At 46.8% G+C, this 21,796-nt stretch overlaps 2 protein-coding genes across 2 annotated transcripts in view; one reads left to right on the forward strand and one right to left on the reverse strand.

Moving 5' to 3' along the window:
* INVS (inversin) overlaps positions 1 to 16,981 on the forward strand; it is an 87,432-nt gene extending 70,451 nt beyond the window's left edge. Inside the window, exons 12-16 of the mRNA XM_084260061.1 lie at positions 1,293 to 1,594; positions 4,870 to 5,677; positions 12,329 to 12,564; positions 13,602 to 13,682; positions 16,689 to 16,981. Of these exons, the coding sequence (XP_084116187.1) occupies positions 1,293 to 1,594; positions 4,870 to 5,677; positions 12,329 to 12,564; positions 13,602 to 13,682; positions 16,689 to 16,804 (1,543 nt within the window). The 3' untranslated portion in view covers positions 16,805 to 16,981. The remainder of the gene's footprint in view (positions 1 to 1,292; positions 1,595 to 4,869; positions 5,678 to 12,328; positions 12,565 to 13,601; positions 13,683 to 16,688) is intronic.
* Positions 16,982 to 17,896: 915 nt separating this feature from the next.
* The window catches only part of TEX10 (testis expressed 10), a 62,630-nt gene continuing 58,730 nt past the window's right edge, over positions 17,897 to 21,796 (reverse strand). The window contains exons 13-15 of the mRNA XM_084260054.1: positions 20,511 to 20,692; positions 19,297 to 19,507; positions 17,897 to 18,110 (exon numbers count right to left, since the gene is read on the reverse strand). Coding sequence (XP_084116180.1) covers positions 17,997 to 18,110; positions 19,297 to 19,507; positions 20,511 to 20,692 — 507 coding nt within the window. The 3' untranslated portion in view covers positions 17,897 to 17,996. The remainder of the gene's footprint in view (positions 18,111 to 19,296; positions 19,508 to 20,510; positions 20,693 to 21,796) is intronic.

A 21,796-nucleotide genomic window follows, 5' to 3' on the forward strand; every position in this document is an offset into this window, starting at 1 on the left:
GGTACAAAGTTCAATCAGCCGCTTCTGCAGAGCCTACTTGATAAGATAGTCCTGACAGATAAAGTTAAGGCTTCTCCCTGGCAGCTGGTGCTGAAATGACACATACTGGCATTGATACGACTCGCAGGAGCCGAGGATGGCATGCTGCATAACTAACCTGTCATGTGCTGTGCTGTAAGCTAATGTGTCAACAGTCTGCAAACTGTGCTGCAGCATTGGAAGCAAGTTAAAATACCAGGCAGCTACATGAGGCGACATTTACCACCTGTCCGCTGCAACAGGGAAAGTGTCACTTCATCTTACCACCGGTGCTGCCTTTACAGGCAGAGCTTGGGTGGTAGGGAGCTGTGCAGTGCTTGCTGCCGGCTGTCGGGCTGCTTCTGCTTTGTAGGAAAGAAGAGTTTCAAGCGGTGGCGTCCCCGCTCCGTTTCAAAACAGGCTGCAGGCCTTTATTCAACAGCTGTGCCTTCCCTCACCTTGTCCAACATTCTGGTTTATGCCTGTGCTGTTGCAGGCGTGCCTGACGTCCCCCATCTTCACTCGCCAGACGCAGGGGTGCCAGTGGCGCACCGTGTGCGCGCGCGCCTCATTCACATCTCACGCTTCCAGCCTCTATCGTTGTACAGCAAGTAACCTGTTTGTGTAAAAACAGCTCTTCCACTGCCTACTGATGCTCAGTATATAGCAGCAGGGTAGGATCAGTGGCTCGTTGGAAGTTTGTTGGCAATTGTCTGTATGAAGGGTATGACACAGGTAAGAAGGAGAAATAATTTTCACACAGATGACACCTTCTATTAAAGCTTTCTGGGTTTCAAGTACCGTGTAGTGCATTACTGTGCATTACTATGCATTACTATGCATTACTACTGATACTAAAGCATTGTTCATTATAGATTCAAAGCATAGTTACCATCATGCTTCTGGTCTTCTGACAGCCTTTCAAATCCCACTTTTCATTTTTCTATGTTTATAAAACCCCTAAGTTTTGTTGTTTTAAATAAGAGAGTGTTTTAAAATTAGTCCAAACCACCACAAACTAAGCAGGCAGCTGGCTTATAAGGTCTTACCCTTCGCAAGCCTATAGCTGCAAGCCAGCTGCTATTTGGGATCAAGCTAAGACACTTCAGTGCAATAGGTGTCCCTTTCTCACCAAAAAAAAAATAAATAAAAGGTGTCAAGATGTTATTGTGGCAGTGTCTGGTTTCTAGAGAGGCACGTGATCAAGTTAGGTACGTGCTCCCAAGATCCTGTCTTTAGAATTCTTATTCTTACGGTATTGACAATTACTACAGGAAACGTGAAGAGGAAAGTAAGAGAAAAGAAGCCAAGCTGCAGAAGGGGGTGCTGAGTGTGGAACAAAACAGGTTTCGAGCACCACAGAATCCTGCAAACCGAGAGAAGGCAGCCAGCGTCTCGCAGCTGCCTAATAAACCGTCAGATGTACAGAGCAAGAGCCCTCTGTCCCTCAGCGCTTCGCAGATTCAGCCAGGGAGAAACAGCAGAAGTTCACCTAAAGCTTGTCACAACAAAGGGACACCGAAGGAGAGTTGCCTGTCAGCAGAGCCTCAGAGTGAAGATCATAAAATCAGGAGAGGTTTGTAATCTTTTGTGATTGTCCTGAGTATCCTTTTTGTCCATGTCTGGGGGTGCTTTATTCATAGGACTTGTTTTATTTGTTCTTTCATTTCTTGTTCTTTTTGGTATTTAAGCAATTCATACAGGGCAGACCATGTGTGTTCTGTCAACTTAAGTAGTCTAGAACACCATTATTTCCAGTGTCTATAAAACTGCCTAAAATACGTGAGAACAGGTTGTTGGGAGTTGTTACACTGCTTGGAGAAAATGAGATTAAAGATATCTAACATATCTGTGGGGTTCTTGAAGAATGATAATGTTTTTAAACGAGGTTAAAATGAGGGTAAAATTCTCTCTAGCATACAGAGGGAGATGTTCAGGCAGCTTCATTCTCCTTGGCAGGCTTCTCCTGTGATTTGTCTTTGAAATCCTTTGGGATATTTTTTGATAAGTGAGACTATTTTTAGAAAATGTACCATGAAAGAGTGTGGCAAAGCTCCTCATGTTACTTTTCTTGCCCTGTTCCACTCCTTTATTCTATCTGTAAATGGATCATGGGTTTGTCATCCTTTCTTGAGCACTCATACATTAGTTTTTGCAAGACTTCCATTTTAACAACATTTCAGTCAGTCCTCACTTCATCCAGTTTTAGGATGAAATTTCTGATGATCTTTCAAAACTGGTCATTTTAAACCACCTCTGTTATCATTAGAAGCAACAATGGGATAAGTAGTTTTTTTAAGATAGGTTGCAAGAGCTCCCTCTCAGATGTAAAGACTGCATTGCAGCCGTGAGACTCCCACTGTTTCGTGGAACAAATATAATGGTCTTGCACTGAGAGAATGACCTAAGGAAGTAGGTTGCCCGTGGGACACATGGGCTGGAAAGTAAAGATAGCTAATGAGATCAGGAGTGAATTTGCCAAATGTTCTGCAGAGGATTTTAATAGTCATACTTATAGTTGGAAAAACACATTTATCTTCAGTTGTCTGTTCTACCCTTCCCAGTAACCTAAGTAATTCGAACCAGCAGCAAATGCCAGGAGCATGTAGCTCGTACTTTTGACCAAAGGCTTCCCTCAAGTTGGAGATTTCCAGCTATGCCAGAATAATCTTTCCATGTTGATGGTTCTACAAGTAAAATTTTGAAATGATGTAGGCCATTGCCTGGAGGTTTTTTGCTTTTCAGTTTATCTTTGAAAGCAGAGTGAAACTTCTGCGAAAGATAGAATTTCAATTTTGAATAGGAAATTCTTGCCATTGATTATTAACTTTCTTCACCATGAGTGTTGAACTTGAAGAGAACAGAACTCTGCTCAAGATTCTTCTGAAAATATGTAGTCTTCTTTTTTTATTTGACTTCAAACAGTAGACTATCTTCTCCAGTGTGGGCAGTTTACCTTCAGAGATGGTAAAGAAAGCCCCTTCTTGCCCAGTGCACCTGTGTTTGAAATAAAACGCTCTGCCATTTTTAGGCATGTGTTCTCTCTTCACTATTGAAATGATGACAGGAAAGTTGATGCCACAAGGAACAAATCATGAAGCTCTTTAATCAGTTCTCATTAGCTGTCTTAATCAATCTTCTTTGTGACCAAAACTTTTAAAGGATTTTATTGGATGATTTATTGGAATTAAATATAAATTTAGATCCTGAAGGGCTGTGAAAAAGATTTAGTTAGTGGGTCTTCTATGACCTGTTCTTCAGAGAAATCTCTCTCCTATATATGTTGTCTCATTTGCTTGTACTATTGTACAAACAATTAAGTTATTGTTTGTGCTCTGTACATGGTATTACTTTGTCTTCCTATACAAGAAAGTTTATTTAAACCTCAAAAGATGAGCTAGAATACTGAAATAATGTGTTTTTTATTTAAGTAAGATAATTATCCAGTAGTTACCCAGTTAGCTGGCAACCGTCCAGTTACCTAGTTGTTCAGACTAGGAAGGTTTTGCAAACACCACTTAAGTGTCTTTTGATTGGAGTAAAAATCCGTTCTGTGTGGTGTAGGACCAGAGCCCAACGTGCTGATTTCCTTGGCTTCCTTGGGATCAGGATAGTGCCCGTAGGAATTGTGGCATTGGAAGGAGCAGTTTTTAAACTGTAACTGTTTTAAAGTAGTCTCTTCCCCTGGCCTGGTGCAGTGCAAGAGAGAGGGAATTCCCTTCCCCATCCTGGGAGATTAAAATAATAGATCACAATATAGAAGACATAATTTTTTTTGTATCAACAGTATATTAAAGTGAGAGTATTTTTCCCCTGTCCCAGAACATATGGGCTGTCCACCAGTATGAGAGTCATGTGTAAGCGTAGCCTCTCAGCCCGTGGTGACCTGACACCATGATAAATCTCCTCTGTTGGAGACATCATTGGCAATAATTATTAGTTTCTTCTGTATAATCTCTTAACGTCACATGGTCTGTTATCCAGACAAAAGAGTATCCTGTACAGGCATTACAGGGAGGATAAATGCAGCATGGTTTCACCAGGTTTTAGATGATCCAGAAGATTTTCTGTGATTCCAGTATATCAAAGATCTCCTCCTTTTCTTTTACCCCTCTTACCTACCCTTTAACATCCCTGTCCTGCTTATTACATTCTATCCTGTCTGGTCTGTTCTCTCATTCTCCCGTTAGTTTCCAAACAAAATGGAATAGTGGATGGTAGAAGGGGGGTTTTCAGTTTTGCACTCCAGTCTGACTTGTGACTCATCCTCACAAGAGTGTTTGGAAGCAGGTGCCATACAGCAGCAAGGGTGAAATGAGAAGGACTTCCTAATTTCACTTAGGTTGTCAAGGAAAATATTGACAAGCCAAGTGCTCTGTTTTTATTCTGGGTCAGTGGGTTACTCTGTCTGTCACCATGTGCCAGCATCTACAGGGTGGCTCAAGCAGCAGTTTAGCAAATAAGCATGAAACAGTGTTGGTCTGCTGCAGAGTCTTCACTGGAATGAGCAGGTGTCTTCATGAGGTTGCATTTCTGTGCCACGTGGTGGTGTGCTTGTTTCTTTGGAGAGGACCAGTAAGTTCAGGTAGGTGAAGAACTGGTTTCTCCCTGTGAAAAGGAGGCATCTAATCCAACTGTAGTATAAGAGAAATACTTGTAGAACAGTAAGCAAATGGAGAAGCTTGGGTCTGTACCATTCCAGGCAGCCGTGTCCTGCTTAATACTCTTTTTTTTTCCCATTCCAGTCAATCCTAGTGTGCCTCCAAGGTAACAGAGCAAAACTATGAGAAACAAAAACTGTGTTTCACTGGATGAGACACTGAATGTTTGTTTCCATTTCTCTGTCTAAAGATTCAGGGAGGAAACACCTGAAAAACAAGTCAAGCTGTGTCCATTTCCATTGTGGCAAGGCAAAGGAGGGAACAAAAGCTGAAGTGAGAGGTCAGGAGGCAGCTGCTACAGAACTGGACGGAGAAAAGCACAAGGAGCACACTGCTGAGGCAACGGGTACCCGCGCGCGGAGGAGCAGGGGGCGTGCGTCTGCCGCGTGTAGGACTGCTGGCGCCGGGGAGAAAGGAACAGGCCAAAGCCAGTCTTCATCTGGCAGCAGAGACCACTGTGGAGGGACAGCTGTCTTCTTCTGCAGCGTCAGCTGCACTGGTGGAACTGCGAGGGGCTCACAGCGGTGTGAGGCTTCTTCCAAAGGCAAGAGGCATCAGCAGAAAGCCAGGAGCAGAGAGGTCAATGCGGAGCGATGCTCACCCGCTGGCTCCAGTAGGCCGGGAAGTGCCCGAGCCGTGTCCGTGAACACCGGCAGCGGCGGTGTGCCCGCTGCAGAGCAGGCCGACAAAGGGGGGGGTAACGAATCAGCAACAAAGGCCTCCCCTTTGCTGCCTGCTGAAGCAGAACCTGTGGGACAAGCGCTGAGAAACCCAGCAGCGTGTTCTGCCTCCAGCGACAGTCTGAACTTGGAGAAACCCGGCGTAATGGGATGCAGGAACGCGGATGATCAGTTGTGTGCTGTCGCTTGGCCAAGTACAGATATTGAACGAATCCCTGTGGAGATCCGCCTGCAGATAATAGAGAAAGAAAGGAAAAGGAAGGAGCTGTTTCGGAAGAAGAACTACGCTGCTACAGTCATCCAGAGGACGTGGAGAAGGTAAGACTGCTGCTTCGGTAGCTAGAGATGTGTGAGAGATATAAGTAGATGTAACTTGAATTACTCTTGCTGGAAACACGCTTTACGTGGCCGTTTGGCTTGCAACGTTCAGAATGATAGAATCACAAGGTTGGAAAAGGCCTTTAAGGTCATCAAGTCCAACCGTTCCTGTCCTAAACTAAACCATATCCCTAAGTACCTCATCTACCTGTCTTTTAAACACATCCAGGGATGGTGACTCAACCACCTCCCTGTGCAGCCTGTTCCAGGCCCGACAACTCTTTCAGAGAAGAACTCTTTCCTAACATCCAATCTGAACCTGCCCTGGCACAGCTCTGTGCCATTTCCCCTTGTCCTATCTCCTGTCACCTGGCTGAAGAGACCATCGCCCACCTCTCTACAACCTCCCTTCAGGTAGTTGTAGGCAGTGATAAGGTCTCCCCTCAGCCTCCTCAAGATTAAAAATCCTCAGCTGTCTCAGCTGCCCCTCATGATTTGCCCTCCAGCCCCTTCACCAGCCTGGTTGCCCTTCTCTGCGCTCGCTCAGGGATCTTGATGTCCTTCTTACGGTGAGGAGCCCAGAACTGGACACAGTACTCAAGGTGTGGCCTCACCAGTGCCAAGTACAGGGGCACAATCACCTCCCTAGACCTACTGGCCACACTGTTTTTGATACAGGCCAGGATGCCATTGGCCTTCCTGGCTGCCTGGGCACACTGCTGGCTCATATTCAGTCAGCAGTCGACCAACACCCCCAGGTCCTTCTCTTCCTGACAGCTCTCCAGCCAGTCTTCCCCAAGCCTGTAGCGCTGCGTGAGGTTGTTGCATCCCATGTGCAGGGGACACCACTTGTGACCGGCCTACAGCTGGATTTTGTTCCATTCACCACCACCCTTTGGGCCCAGCCACCCAGCCAGGATGGCACCTTTACCAGTGCTAAATTGGGACTTTAATAATCTTTCACCAAACAAGTGGAATTGGGCTCTGGTCACCTAGAATTACATTAGTATGTTTATTAGATGTGCAAGCTAAGTGATGACTTTTAATGATTGCTGAAGTTATTAAACTTCTGTTTCAAGCTCTGGTATTTCTTTAGAGAGTGTCGATGAAGATCCCAAGCCCAGAGTTTACTGCTGGCAGGTTCATTGCCAGACTTGCTCGTGTAGGGATACTGGCTTTTTTCCTGAAAAGCTTTTGTAGCCAGGTCCTTCACCAATGACAGGCCTGAAGCTGCATTCTGAGCTGATAACCTGATAACCAAACCACAAGAGGTTTGGAACCTTTGGGAGTTCGCTGCCAAAACTTGAAGTGGATCTGAGTAACTTGAGTGAGCGGGCACAGCTGCTGTATGGAACAGGCAGGCAGGAGGGACTGAGATGCCCCACTGTTTGCTTTCCACAGCATTGTTCTGCTTTCATTGATGTGTGAGTTTCAAGCTCAGAAATGCTGTGATTCCTGATGGATGTGCTCCTCAGTATTTAATTCTGTATCCGAATTGATGGGAAGATCCTGGCAGCTATAGGTGAAATGTAGTATGTACGAGATTCTTAAGTCCTATTTTCTATTGATGTTTTGTTCAGTTTTTAGGTGGATGTTGAAAACTACAATTTGCTGGTTTTTACTAAGAACTGATCTTTCTGGGTCTCTCCCTAGCCTAAGAACGAGTGACATTTCTGTTTTAGTATTTCTTAGTATGCAACTAAAGAAAAAACAGCAAGGACCTTCCTTCAAGAGCTCAACTCTCCTACCCTGTGCTATAGTTCAATAATGATGCAAAAATGATTCCCCCAAGCAAACTGTACCAAAGGGAGCAGCTGGCAGATGTCTGGGAGCGTGTAGAGGGTAGTCATGGCCTTTATTCTAGTCCCTGGGAGACCTGTGAGCTCCCAACAGCAGGATCAGGTCTTAATGCCCAACTGCCTGCAGAATCAGGTGGATTTCCCTTCTGGGTTGTGCTGGAAGCTTTGGTTCTCTTGCAGGGAAACTCAGCAGGGCTGTTCCTACCCCTGGTGCCGTGCCAGGAGCCATGCAGTAGCTGTCTCTGCAGTGCAGGGCAGTGGCTGCATCCAGCCCTCTCTGCCACAGCCCGCTGTGGGCTGGATGCAACCACTGCCCTGCCACAGTGTGAAGCAGAGAGGAGCACTCAGCAGCCAGAGCGTCGGGGTCTTCTCTGTGCCCACATGCAGCCTGGGCTGTTCATCTGCTCCACTAACGTCCTCTGGGCTGCCTTGAGCAAGGCCAGGACCACGAGTTAAGTGAGAACAGTTCAGAAATGGCTGTGGTACGTCCCTGCTCTTCTGACAAGGAAGGATCTTGTGGCTGAGTGCCACGTAGCTCTGAAAGGCGGTAGGGAGGCGTGAGGTTGGGCTGCCTGCTTGCAGCGACGCTTCCAGGCTTAAAAAAAAACTGGTTCCTATTTTGCAAGGTGGAACCTGTGTTCCCTGTTGCACAGGACACCGGGGAGCCAAGACCCAGGTGTTTCTAGCTGCTTATTCGTGGAGTTTTGAGCACTGGTATTTCTCCCATCGCTGTTGCAGGCAACTTAGGAAGCACAAAGTGTCTTGTCTTTCTCAGAAAGACTATTACTGTGGAAGGGACACCAGACCAGACATCCCATGGTCCAAGCTGGCAATCCAGCTGGCAGTTCCTCAAGTGAAATGTGGCCATTTAAACATTTGTGTTGGCTCATCAAATACTTCTGTTTGCTCCAGCTCTTTTACTGGTCAGTCTAAATATTTCCCAGCATGAGGTTGAATTTCCAGTCCGGTAATGTTCCAGGTTATCTCTTCACTGTTGCTGGAGTATAAAAGTTTCACTGCCTTTTGTGAGCACATTCCCATTCCAGTGAGAAGTTAAAGTTAAATATGGTACTTTTCATGTTGGACCCTCTTTTTTAGTGAAATTCTGAGGGTTTTCTACAGTACCTGCTGTCGTTTCACGGTACTTCTGCCATCCTTGCTCTCTCCTTGCTTTTTATGCTTCTGGGGTCCCCAGTACAGGAAAGACATGGAGCTGTTGGAGCAAGTCCAGAGGAGGGCCACAGAGATGCTCAGGGGGCTGGAACCTGTGAGGACAGGCAGAGAGAGTCAGGCTTGTTCAGCCTGGAGAAGAGAAGGGTCTGGGGAGAACTTATTGCTGCTTTCAAGTATATAAAGATGACTTGTCAGGAACATGGGGAGGGACTTTTACCAAAGCCCATAGTGACAGGACAAGGGGCACAGTTTCAAAATGAAAGAGGGGCGATTTAGATCAGACATTAGGGAGGAATTGTTCCCTGTGAGGATGGTGAGGCCCTGGCATAGGCTGCCCAGAGAAGCTGTGGCTGCCTCCTCCCTGGCAGTGTTCCAGGCCAGGTTGGATGGGGCTTTGGGCAGCCTGGCCTAGGGGAGGGTGCCCTGCCCATGGCAGGGGGTTGGAATGAGGTGGTCTTTGAGGTCCCTTCCAACCCAATCCAGTCTGTGATTCTGTGTTTCTGGGCTGTGTTCCTCATGCCCGCAGTGAGTTACCAGGGCAAAGCAGCCACTGCTTCTCCCAGTGATACATCCCTTCTGCCATCAGCTCCCTCAGCTGCTTGCTAGAGGCTGAGTAAACATTGCTGTCTTGCCCAAAGTTTTCCAACCGCTGCGTAAGCAGCTCGGTGCTGGCAGTGTTCTCCTTGGACCTCTTTTCTAATTGAGATCCTGAATTCGGGGTCTTATGTGTTCAGACCCTTTTAGATATCACAACCTAAGGTCAGTCAGGAGCAGGTTAGGAGAACAGATCTGTAAGTGGCACTACTGCTTCTGAGGGCTGTGGTGTTTTCCCTTAACGCCAAACTGAAACCCTTGCAGGGGAGCAGGCGCGTGCCACAGCTTCCAGCCAAAGCGTAAAGATGTGCAGTGAGTGTACAAACTTCCTCACAAGAACTGGGATCTAAAGCCAGCTTACTTGTGTAGGCATCTTTGCATTTGACTTTGAAATTGGACCAGGTCTTCTCCTCCTGGTTTCCACTCTATTACCACCCCAATAATGTTCATTTTTATAAAGAAGAGAGTTCTGCTTCTTCCTTTGAAGCAGAGTTCATGGATACCTAAAAAAAAAAAAGAAAGAAAAAAGAAAAAAAGAGGTGGTGCAGGTATTTTAGGGTATGGATCCAAAGTCAGATGGTGGCACCTGCCTGCCAAGAGTCATGGTTAGCATTCCCAGCTAGCTCACACAAGGCAGCGGGATCTGCTGATTATTACTATTTCAGCTGCCCTGATGGTCCCTCTGAAATACCCCATTTCCCACCCACAGCACCTGAGTTACAGTTCTTGACCAGGTGCCTGCTGTGCAGCTGTGGGTCCCACCCGCTCCTGTCTTTGGGTCCAGGCTTGCACTGGTAAATAGCGTGTAGCCAGCAACAGAATGGTACCTGTTAATGTGTAATTCCTCATTAGACACGTGGATCCATTTCTCTAAATTAGGATGAAGCACACTCCTGTCACTCTGCAGATTTCACAGTTGTGATTCGCCTACTGGAAGTTTCCTGAGAGCTCTTGCGAGCCTCGGCCCGGCGGGACCGGCCTACTCAACTCTGTTTTCTTCCTTGGGAAAACCTTTCGATTCCCACAGTCCGCGAACTTTACAGACCTGGTGCTCCAAAGTGTGTTTCGAGGTGTGGGGCTTGCCAAAGGTTAATTGCCTCTCCTGCTCGGTGAGGCTTACAGGCTCCGTGTCTGGCTTGCTCCCCCATGGGGGGCACTGGGGCCTGCACCGCTCTCCAGGGCCTACGGTGAGTTGGCAGAAGCTGGTGCTAAGTGGGCTGCTGCTCTCACCGCTGCTCTCCTCCTGGGGCCGGGGTGTATTTTTGTATGTATGGCTGCTATACACATCATTTCCCAGCAGTATTTTTCCAGCTTGGAGCCTCATAACAATCAATCCGAATGCCATTTGCCAGCTCTGTCACTCTGCACGTGTACTCCGCGTCTCTTGTAGCCTAAGCACTGGCTGGCTTGTAAACCCTGGGCAGCCTGTTCCAGTATCTGACAACCCTTCCAGTAAAGACATGTTTCCTAATATCCAACCTAAACTTCCCCTGACACAACTTCAGCCCGTTTCCCTTTGTCCTGTCACTAGCTGGGTATGTTAGCAACGCAAGTTGCTGCAGCAGGTCACTGCTGTAACTGTGCTCCCTCCCTTCGATTCCTTTTCCTCTCTTGCAAGATTGAAAAGTTCCAAGTGCCATGTTCCTTAACAGAATTGGACCTTCTGGTTTTCCTTCTGTCCGGTAAGAATGCTCCTGTTCTGAATCTGTACAGCACTTTGCTGCTTGCAGGCATTACGGATGTTTATTGGGAAGATGGAATCGCTCCTTGCATTTGTTCAGTGCTTTGATGAGCTGTAGAACGATACGGGCTTGAATTTGGAAGCTCCATTAAATTAAGTATCTTGTGTCTCACCCAAGAAATTTCCCAGAGGTGATTTACTGAGCTTATTCAAAGTTTGAATTTCTTGGGGCAGTAAAGGAGCGTCTCACCCCCCCTTTGGGATTCTGTCGTGCTCTCGCGTACTTGTTTTCTGTATCAGGGTGATGTTTGGTTTGAATTATGTTGTCCATTGGCTTGTTACATACATTTAAGCACCTGTATCTGGCTGCCTTGTCCTTTGTTTTAATTTAGAACTTGTTGCAGATGGAGCAACAGAACGAAATCACCTCTTCCTCCCTCCTCCCCGCCTTTACCAGGCGCCCAGTAGAGCCTGTTTGAACGCTGGAGGGGATGGTGATCGATGCGTTTTTGGCCCGTTACCAAACGCTTACAATTAATATTTTACAAGTGTTACTCAGTGTTCATTCATCACAGGTTTGTACTGGGGAGATTCAGAGTTAATTGCTAGGCCAGTTAATTGACTTGTGAGTGTGAAATGCCAATATCTGATTGAATACTTATATCTGATTTGAGAAATAAAAAACCCAAACAACTCCTTGTTGCTGGTGCCATCAGCCACCCCAGTGGGAAGAGGGTCAGACAAATTACTGTGGCTGCTTGGAATTGGGCTGCAGCTGCATCTGAGATCAAAGTAGCCCCAGCAAGGTTTGGTCAGGAGACTGGGAGCCTTTGAAGGGAAGGGGCAGGGGGTGGGAGGAAAGGCAAGAGCAGGTTGCTGATAAGGAGGTGAGGGAAGCATCTGCAGAGATGGGAGGGGAAACGGCTCGTTTCTATGTAGGGGGAATGTGTGGCTGGACCCCTAAGAGGTGGATTTAGCTTGTCTCTTGCACTGATTGACTGGGGGTACAGAGCAGCAAGGCACAAAAATGCGGTGTTATTAAGCAGTGAATATAGTGAAAACGAGAAAGCAGTATTGATTGTACTGTTACAGCATACATATGTATCAGTTTTGCCTTCCCCAGCTTTTCTATACATTCTAAAGCAGTTGATAAGCTGCTGTAGCAGTAACATTGCACACTTGCAATGCCAGGTCGTTGGTCGCTGCGTGAGGTACCGGGTGCATCCAGAACTGAGCTGGGCTCCTACTTTTCCTTCCGAGCAAACATCTCTCATCTCAGCGCATCAGCAGGAGTTCCGTTTTCCCAGTTACTCATGTCACCCACCGTGTGAACTGATGCGTGGCGAGCACCCAAGTTAAAACAGGTCACCTAAAACAAGCGCTCTTCTCTCTTCTGCTCTCTAGTTACCAGCTGAGACAGGAGTTGTTTCAGCTGCTCGGCGCGAAGCGGCAGTGCCAAGAGGATGAAGACAAATGGAGACAAGAGACAGCTGCCTTCTTCATTCGGGTTGCTTGGAAGAAACAGCTGAACCACAGCCCTCCGAAATCGGTTCCTTCCTGTAAAAATCTGAAATCTATAAGCAAAACCAGCCCAGCCGTAAAACCCAGCAGCAAGCAGTCCATCCTGAAGCAGATATACGGTAACCTTGTTTCCCCTGGGTTTTTAAATAGCTGTGCTTCTATGTTTGATCACTGTATTTTGGAGCCTTCAGGACACTTCTTACCCAAGTGTCAGGGATTTCAACTATTTATAGAAATTAGTCTGAATCTTGTGTGTTCTGGGTAGTTGTCTTTCTCTTACGGGTTGAAAAGAAAAATGCCAAACCCTCTGTGATTGAAAATAGCTGCTGCTGAAGCTGGTTGACTCACCACAAGTGTTTATTCACAAGGGTATCAAGCAACCAACTAGTTCTGTTGCCAGAGCTGCTCACGTAGATCAGTGTGGAAGGGCAGCAGAGCAGTGATAGGTGGCTGCATTGATGCACACCACCTGGCTGCAGCAGGGATTAACTTTTTAAAGCCCTGTTTTAAGCTTCTTTTTTGGGGGTGGGGGGGGGGTGTGTATTAATTACTTCTGAAATATTTCCATTTGAAGAAGATGGCCTTGCTGCATGTTAGCAACTTTCCTACTTCAAGACAGCTGCTTTTTATTGGAAGAGCAAGATGATCTTTCTCCGCAGTGCCGCACTGCTTTGTGCTCTGCCCGAGCGCGCAGGGATGCGCCGTGCGGAAGGGGAACAGCATCCCTTTTAAACCTTGTCCTAGGGAGCCTGCTTTGGCAGGGGGGTTGGACCCGATGATCTCTTGAGGTCCCTTCCAACCCCTACAATTCTATGATTCTATGATTCTATGATCAGTGCAGGACACTGCTGGGTAAGGATGTGCTCACTCTGTGTACGTCACCTGTGGTGTGGCTCTGCACATGGCCAAAAGGGGTAAAACACTGCTAATGGTTGTATTTTCCTCCCTTTTTATAGCAACTCCAAGAAATGCTTTAACCAAAGCTCAGGTGGGGTTGTCACAACATTCTGTCATAGAGAACGTCACACATTTTTCTTGTCATGAACAAGAGGAAATTTTAGGCTGAGGCTGCAGCCTAGTTAGATAGCTCATGGCTACACAGCACCCCTTCTTTACAGGAATAAACACAGAGCTGCTCGTATCCGTTTTGTTGCAGGGCGTTCTCAGGAGGGCAAAGCCTATCAGCCGGCGGGGCCTCCTTCCAAGCTGAAACTTTCGGACGTGCAGCTGGCCTCAGGTAGGACACACATGCTTCACCATCACTTTAATCCTTACACTGAGGTGGGATTGGCTTCATTTGGGGGGGTAAAAAAAAAATCCAATCAAGAACTGGGATCTCATGTCAAAACAGGTAACTTCTGCCAGGCTGCTGTGATCCCGCGCTCGCTCTTTCACGCCTTTTTGGCTTACCTGGGCACTGGCCTTTTATCCTCACCTTGAATTGTTTCTCTGAAAACCTGTTTTCATTGGGCTGTTACTAGGAAAGCCCCCGATAGAATGGTGTCTGTTCAGTGGTAATGCAGGTAACAGCCACCTGTGGTTGCAGCTCCTTACAGATGCTCACCTTTAGGCTTGGCAGCACAAGTGTTTAGAGAAGGAGAGAGATTCCTACACGGAGGCAAAACCTTGACACCCCAGAGCCACTCGTCTGACCTCTGCCCTTTCTTCAAAAACACTGGCGTGGTGGGGTCCCCGCACTGTGCACAGCCCCGCCATCAGAGCGTTTTACTGGCAGTGAGCTTTAAGGCTGTAGCCAAGCCCTGCGTTTAGTCGCTGCTGAGCTCGAGAGCCAGGCAGCGGTTGCCAGGCGTTCCCTGGGGAAGCCGCCATTGGAACTGGAGCGTTACGTACGCAGCTGTGATGGGCGCTGCGGCCATGGCACCAGCGGAGCTGGCAAGTCTTGTAATGCTCCTCAGGGAAGCCTTGTTTCCCAAGCGACAGCTGATGAAGTTACCCAGCCCATCGGTAGTAGTTACATTTCTACTCTGAATTATCACGCTACCCCCCGGATTAACTAGGGTGGCTGACCAGAGGTCACTGCCAGCACGCCGTTCCTCAAGAACTTGACCACCACAACCAGTTTTTTCCCATCTAGTCTGGCCCTGTCCCCCTCCCCCTTCTTATCTAGTTTAAAGCTCTATTAATGAGCCCTGCTAGCTTCTTTGACAGTCGCACAGGCCCGATGGGGCGATGCCATGTCACGCAGAATAGTGTCGAAGACCACATCATTAAAGGCTGGAACACTTTTGCACTTGCTGTTATTTGACAGATATCATAAAAACAAAGAGCAGAGGTTCATTTTAAGCCATTTACCAAATGGCTTTTTAAAGACTGTTTCAGGGGTATCAGGCACCTCTCAGGGATGGGGCTGTGGTACTGTCAGCCCTCTTCCATGTCAATGTTTAGTGCCCAGTTGGTCACATGGTCCTTGTGGTTGTACCACAGGTAGTTCAGAGACAGGCCCCAGCTACACACCAACAAAGCACGTGCTTCGAGGAGTCAGCGGGTCAGGCAACTTGCACTGGGAAGCAGAATGCGTTTTCCAACTGGTCTGCAAAACTCTTAGGGGAAAAGGGAATCTGACAGCGGACCTGTCCCTGAGTTCATTAGACTTGAGAGTTTCTGCCTCACTAAGAGACAGAGGGTTTCTTTTTTCTTCCACTGTGTCAAACCAGTTTTCAAAAAGAGGACTGACCAGCCAGGTGTTTGCTTGCCACCTCCTCATGCAGACATGAATCTAAATTTTAAAAAAAGCTTTAGCAAATAAAGCTCCTTTTCGTTTAACTTCCCAGGACAAGGGGTCTCCCTGTCTTCTGAAATAAAAAGCCTTTCTTCTGAGCTTTGAGCGTCCTTTTGCTTTCATAACCTGGTGACGAATAGGGGAGCGATAGGAACTCTGCCCAGTTCCTTTCGAACACTGCCTGCTTGTATTCACCTACGAGGAGCTCAGGGAACCTTAGCCCTTACTCAAAGACAATAACATGTTTTCCATCTGCCTGCCTTCCTGCATGACAACATTACGTTTGTTGGAAAAGTTCAGAGCTGTCAGTGGCTAATGCCAGAGCCTCTGTTTCTGACGTAGGTGCCTGGAGTAGGTCAGACTGGACTGTGCAGTTTGATTCTGCTCCTGCAGGAGGTCCAGCTGGGAAGGTGAAGGCTGACCCTCAGCCCTAGTTTTAGTGTTCATGGAGCTAGTGGGAAAAGCCAGCAGTGACAAGTCCCTGACAGGAGCCTGAAACCAAACCCAGTTACCTCACTGGCAGCAGCAGACCAAGCACTGTGGGGCAGGGCCAGGCACTGAAGGGAGATGTACAGATCAGTACAGGGGGCAGAGGGGATGGGTAGAAAAGGTGTGTAGGAAAGATGGAATTTACAGGCAGGGGACAGAGTTTTCAGAATGTTCTGGTAAACAGGGGATTGTTACGATTTGGAACAGGAAAGCTGTTCTTTTTTTAAAATGTTTTTTTTATTAAATGAGTGAGTGCCTTTTGTCAAGTCAGGAAATGGCATTTAAAGAGGCGCCCAGCAGCAGGCCAGACAGGTAAGCCACTTTTTTGTTTCAGTGTGGACAGTAAAGCGTGGTTCTAGAGCTGTAGAGGAGAGGTTTTGCCATTCCTGGCATTAGAAAGACATCCTTCAGTTCTGCTCCTCAGTGAAAGGCTCAGATCTGCACTGGGAATAGGCCTGGCCAGAACGGGGTAAGAAGGAAAACACAGGCACTGTTTGTGGCACATTATGGTAAATAGAAACAGGGAATGAAACCAGACATTCAGCAGGACTCAAAACGGATGAGAACATCAGCCAGCCTTCACTTTTGCTTTCCAATAACCCAGAGTACTCGCTTTGGGCTGGACAGGCTTCTCCTACCTGTGAGAAGCCACCCAGTACCTCACATGGTTAAATACTGCTCAACAAAGATCTCTTCACCAACCTCAGCCAAGAGCATGGTGTTACTCACTGAACCATCACCCTGGAATTCTGCATTCATGTATCAGGGTACAGCTCAAGTTAAGCTCCATTATTACAGGCTGCATTAAACACACACTGTAGCGCTCTACAGAAGTCACACCAGGTGCCACAGAAACAAAGCTCTATCTGCAGATAGCCCACCAGGAGCTGCCAGGATAAAGGCATGTTGTCTTTCTGGAGGATTCATTGTCTGTGGAATCTAGAACCCAGCATAGATCAGACTTCTTTTTATCTACTGGCATTACTCATCCAAACCCTTCTGTTCTTTTTACAGTAAACAGCCTACACGGTGGTCATCTGCTGGAGAACATGGGAAAATCAAAGCAGTTTTCATACAATATGAGACCCACCACTGCTGCAAAGACAAAAAGTACAAGGCTCAAGAACTGAGCAAAACAGAACGCTGGAAATTTAAGGAGCACATTTCCTGTACAACCCTTCTCTTTTGTAACCTACACGTAGCCTACAACATAGGAACTTGAACACAGTTTCAGTGTTGTATTCTCTCAGCATTACATGCCAAGCAGACTTCTGAGGAGTTGAACTCCTTGTGTGTACAAATCAGTTTTTAAACCACAACTGTTAATTTATTTACTGACAGATGAAATCTGGATTGTGTTTGGAAGCAGGAAATGAAGCGCTCGGCCCAGCATCACAATGGAGTCACAGGGGTTCCCAAAGGTTTCTGTTGTCCTGAGTGGGAATTCTGAACGTGTTCACCAAATGCAGTTCCAAAGGAGAGGGAAATGCTACCAAAGATGTAAGAGTGCCAAAAGGCCACTGCTCCATTTCACCTCAAATGTATTCAGTGTGTTTCAATGTCTAAAGAGGAACAGAAGTGCAGCCTTCATGCACTTCTGTACTCAAGAAGCTGTTTCTTCCCTACCTCTGGAGTTGGAAAGAAAAGTTGAGAAGCTGACCAAACCCACTCAGTAAATGAATGGCTTTCCACAGACGATGGGGATCCTCAGGGGTGTGTTTTCTGCCCTCCGAGATCAGCACTGGTGTTCCCCATGTTAGTAACTGTACCGAGTGTACACGTACAAGAAAGGATTCTACAGAAAGGAACGAAGGATGGGACCAGCTCCAGGAGAAAACTTGTCCTTAGAAGAGCTGCTGCTGTACCCTGTTTACCTTGCACACAAAGTATTTGAAAAATACAAACTCAGCAAAAATAAACAAGTGTTACTCTAGTGCCAAAGTAGATTGTCCCCTATTTCTTCTTCGAGTTGCTATTATATAACTCCAGTTCTTTTAATCAATATGACACTTTGAAATAACAGATGATTGGAGTCAATCCCAGTCTGTTTCTCCGCAAACACTTAAGTTTCCAGGAGCCTGGATTTCCTTTAACACCCTTCCGTGTGGTCACATCTGCCAAACCAGCTGCCAGTACCATCTAAACTTGTTTTACAAAAAAACCCCCCACCCAACCCCCAAAAACCAGCAGCAGAGGTACAGGGTTCTTTGTAAAATTTTTATTCTGTTTCACTTACAAAAAAATTGACAAGCTTTGTTCCAACACCTTCCATTCAAAACTAAATAGAAGTAAATGCTTTACAATAAATGGGGTCTGACCTCTTTAATACACTGCGTTTACAGGGCCCGGTCCCTGGGGGTGAGAGGCAAGGTAGATGTTGAAACAGTAATGGAGGTCTGTGAGCCACTGCTCCTGAACTTCTCCACTCTTCAGTGTCTGGAAAAAAGGGGGAGGGGAGAAAGAGAGGGAAAAAAAAAAAAGTAAGACTCAGTTTTGCCAAGGGCCCTTGTCAAGCTTTGCTTTGTTTTCACAGCTGGTCAGGTGCCCTGCGAGGGCGCAGGGCGGCCTTGTTCACCTGCGTGCAGCGACGCTCTCCAAGTTTGTATGTTTCACCACAGTATGTCAATAAAATGCCACACAAAGGTGGTGTTACATTATGAAGGGTGAGAATTACACCAGGTTTCCCTACTCTTCGTCACGGGGGCTTGCTTACTTTCCCACTCAGTGATTTATAGTCAATTAAAATGCAAATGAGCCAGAATGCTCAGTACCCCGGCCTACAGGAGACCTGCGACCAACACTGCCCACGGGCCACTAACTCACCCTGCTAAGCTTTCATAAGCAGTACAAGCCCCCCCCACCCACAGCGGAACATCACAGACACGGGCTGAGGCATTCCCAAAGGAAACCAACCACTCCATTCTCAGAGGACACGTACAATGGGCTTCACATCTCCCTTCACCATCACTGGTGTCACGTTCCTAGCGACAGCCCTTTACTAAGGGATGTGTGTGTGTGTGTGTGTGTCTGTGGGCATCTCGCTGAAAGCCGAGCACCATCCACCCTCTCCACACTCAAAACTACCCAGAGCTCTGTGCAAGGCAGATTCAGGCTCTTTTCCTGGAGACAGAAGCAACTGGAACAGCCTTGAAAGCACCAGAGTGCAGACACGCTAATAGCAGCACTGGGTTTTGCAGTATTGGAAAGAGAACAGATTTTGCACCTACATATTTATGAATTTGATCTCTTAACGTCTTCCAATACCTATAGCCCCCTGCTCCAACACCCAGTAAGAACCGGTTCCTTGTTCTGGGACAGCTCTCATCCCTTAGACAGGCCATGTACATAATCTGCTCCTGGGGCGGTGCTAGGAAGCCAGCTCCTGTGCAGGGCCCTGGCCTGGGGGCAAACTAAACTTCCCAACTCTCTCATCCGGGCTGTGACTGCAGGATTTCTGGCAAGGAGCTGCCCACTCCACTGGCAGCACTCCCAAGGCATGTAAGAGACAATGGCAACCTGTGTTTTGCTAAACATCTGTTCCTGGGGTGTGCAAGAACCTTGAAACGTCAACACCAAGTGCGGCCCCCCAGTCTCTGGGAAACAAGCAGCAGTGGTTTCATACCATGATGTCCTTGATAATCTGTTGCACCAGGAATTCATTTGTGATCATATGGCTCCTGAGCTGCCCGTGCTGCATCAGCAAGCGGAGCAGCTGAGCGACGACGGGCAGCTCCTCCCGACAGATCCTGCTCACTTGCAGACTCTGCAGCATCAGCCTCAGCAGCCGCGGGAGGAGCGCCAGCGCAGAAATACACGATCCCCACAGCATGTCCCTGCAGGGGAAGAGACAAACCTGTTCAAGGACACGTCTCCCTCTGGTTATGCCACTGTGGCTTCACCTCATAGCTGCACAAAGCAGCATGCTAATTACATTCACCATCATTAGCGCTGAGAGAGAATATTTATACCCAAGAAGTGCTAAACTTGAAAATATTCCAAAATGATGTGCAGCACTGGGAAAAGAGTAAGGTCCTGCCCTGGAGCTACAAGTGGGGCTGAAGCTCTCAGACAGTGAGAGCTTGGTGCAGCCAGGAGGAGGATTGTACTGCACTTGTTCAGGTAGAATGGAACCTGTTGAGGGCTCACAAGGCATCAAAACAGCAGAACCAGCTCTCTCTGTAATACCCACGTCATTGAATACAGTCAGTGAAGGGCAACTCCAGCTTTAAAACCATGTCTTAAAATTTAAGGAAGTGTTGAACCAGGTTCCAGTCTATGGAACAGTTAGGGGAAAAATCTGAAGTTTAAACTGTTCAAAGACATTTCTCTTATGCAGGTAAATAAACTTATTGAAAGCTGCTATCTGCAGCTTTTGGGTTGGGTTGTTTTATTTTTTTAAATGATACGGATTTGCAGCCTAGCAAATCATGCCCGAGAAGTTCTGCTAAAGCTGAGATACCCCGTTGGTTAAGAGCACAAGCTTATAAAGCCCAATCCTTTGCATGTTGCTTTGCAATGTACCTAATGAAACTGCAGGCTAAAGCTAAAGATTAAGGTATAAATAGCCACCTTTCTGAAGCCAGGATGGCTCTGACATCTAACTAGAACAACCGAAGGAAGTAAAAGCTTTGAGATGAAACCTCCTTCAGTTACTGTTTCAAATAATTCCAGCTAACTTTGCAGCTGTTGTTCTTAAATCCAAGTACTGTTTTGAAGTAAGCAGAAGACAGCACAATAAATTGGGGGGGCAGGGCAGGTATCCTTTCCTTCGACATCTCTAAGTATTTGTGGGTATAAAGGCAGAGACAATTAACACTGTACGAGATGCAGCCTTACCTTTTCTGTACATGTTCTGCATCCTCTTTGTCTAAAGTCAGCAGGAAGTACAGAAGACTGTAACAACAAGAAGCTAAGAACTTGTGCAGGTTTTCACTTAGGATGCAAGCTTGATCCAAGAGCTTATTTATGGCACATAGAACAGATCCAGCTGTGCTATCAGGTATTACAACCAATCCAACCTGTATTAACACAGACAAACAAAACCAACCCAAACCAAAATCAGTTTGTCACTTCATATACACAAGTATTTTGCTGGTACAGGCCAGAACCAGGACATTGTCTACAGCCAAACGATTCTCTTTCAGACCATGACATGTGTGACTTCATTTCTGTTCCAGTTCTACACATTTTTCAAACCCCTATTTCCTATGAAATCACCACCCAAACCACCAGACTGTTAATCCAGCATCTTCATCCCACCCCCTTTGTAAACACACACTCATCTCAGGCGTACTTAGAAAAGCCCCCCACTGCTTGGAGCCCGGCTCTGTACACACCCCCAGAGAACAGGTCTTTCCTTTTAAGCCTGTATTGTGGGACAGAGCAGCCCTTCCGTGTCTGGGAAACGGCAGCCAGCAGCCACTGAGGCAGAAGGAAACTCAGATTTACAATCCAGAAAGAAAAGCTTTGACTGGATCGTTATCAGGGTGAGTCTCCTTGGAAATCCGACAGGCTCGAGAGGAATGAGAGCAGTATGAGCCGAGTTAAATTACAGCTAATGAAGCATATGGCGGGTCCACAGCTGGGGCAATACTCTTCTGTTGTTAAATGAGAGCATCATCTTCAGTAAGAATTTTATAGGTAGGATAAATGAAATCATTTAGGAAAGAACCACCCAAGACTTGTTTTTTGGGTAGAGGCAGTGAATTAAAGAGCAGTTTAATACCTGAAATCCTACCAATTCAGTATCCTGAATTTCTGCCCCATAAAGGCATTAAAATAAAAATCATTCCTTGCTAATGTGGCATCACCATTTATCCTAATTTAAAAAACCTGATGTAAGTAGTGCTGAAGTAGCCTGATCTGTTTTTGCCTGCAAGTACACTGTTCTAGGCAGTTCAGCTAACCCAGCCAGCAGTTTCTTCCAGAAATGGTTAGGAAAAGATCAGTGAAGCAGCACAAGCTTCAGAAACACAGCATGCAGCTCGTTGCTATGACTGAAAAAGATAAAGAGCAACAGGCTCCAACTTTTAAACACTTCTAATCTTAAAGAGGTTAGGTGTACTGCCCCAGCCCCAGGGGTAGGAGGACAGTGCTCCTGTGTGACAGACAGACTGCAGCTG

The sequence above is a fragment of the Gallinula chloropus genome, assembly GCF_964237585.1.
Source record: "Gallinula chloropus genome assembly, chromosome: 2".
In the NCBI taxonomy this organism is placed as follows: domain Eukaryota; kingdom Metazoa; phylum Chordata; class Aves; order Gruiformes; family Rallidae; genus Gallinula; species Gallinula chloropus.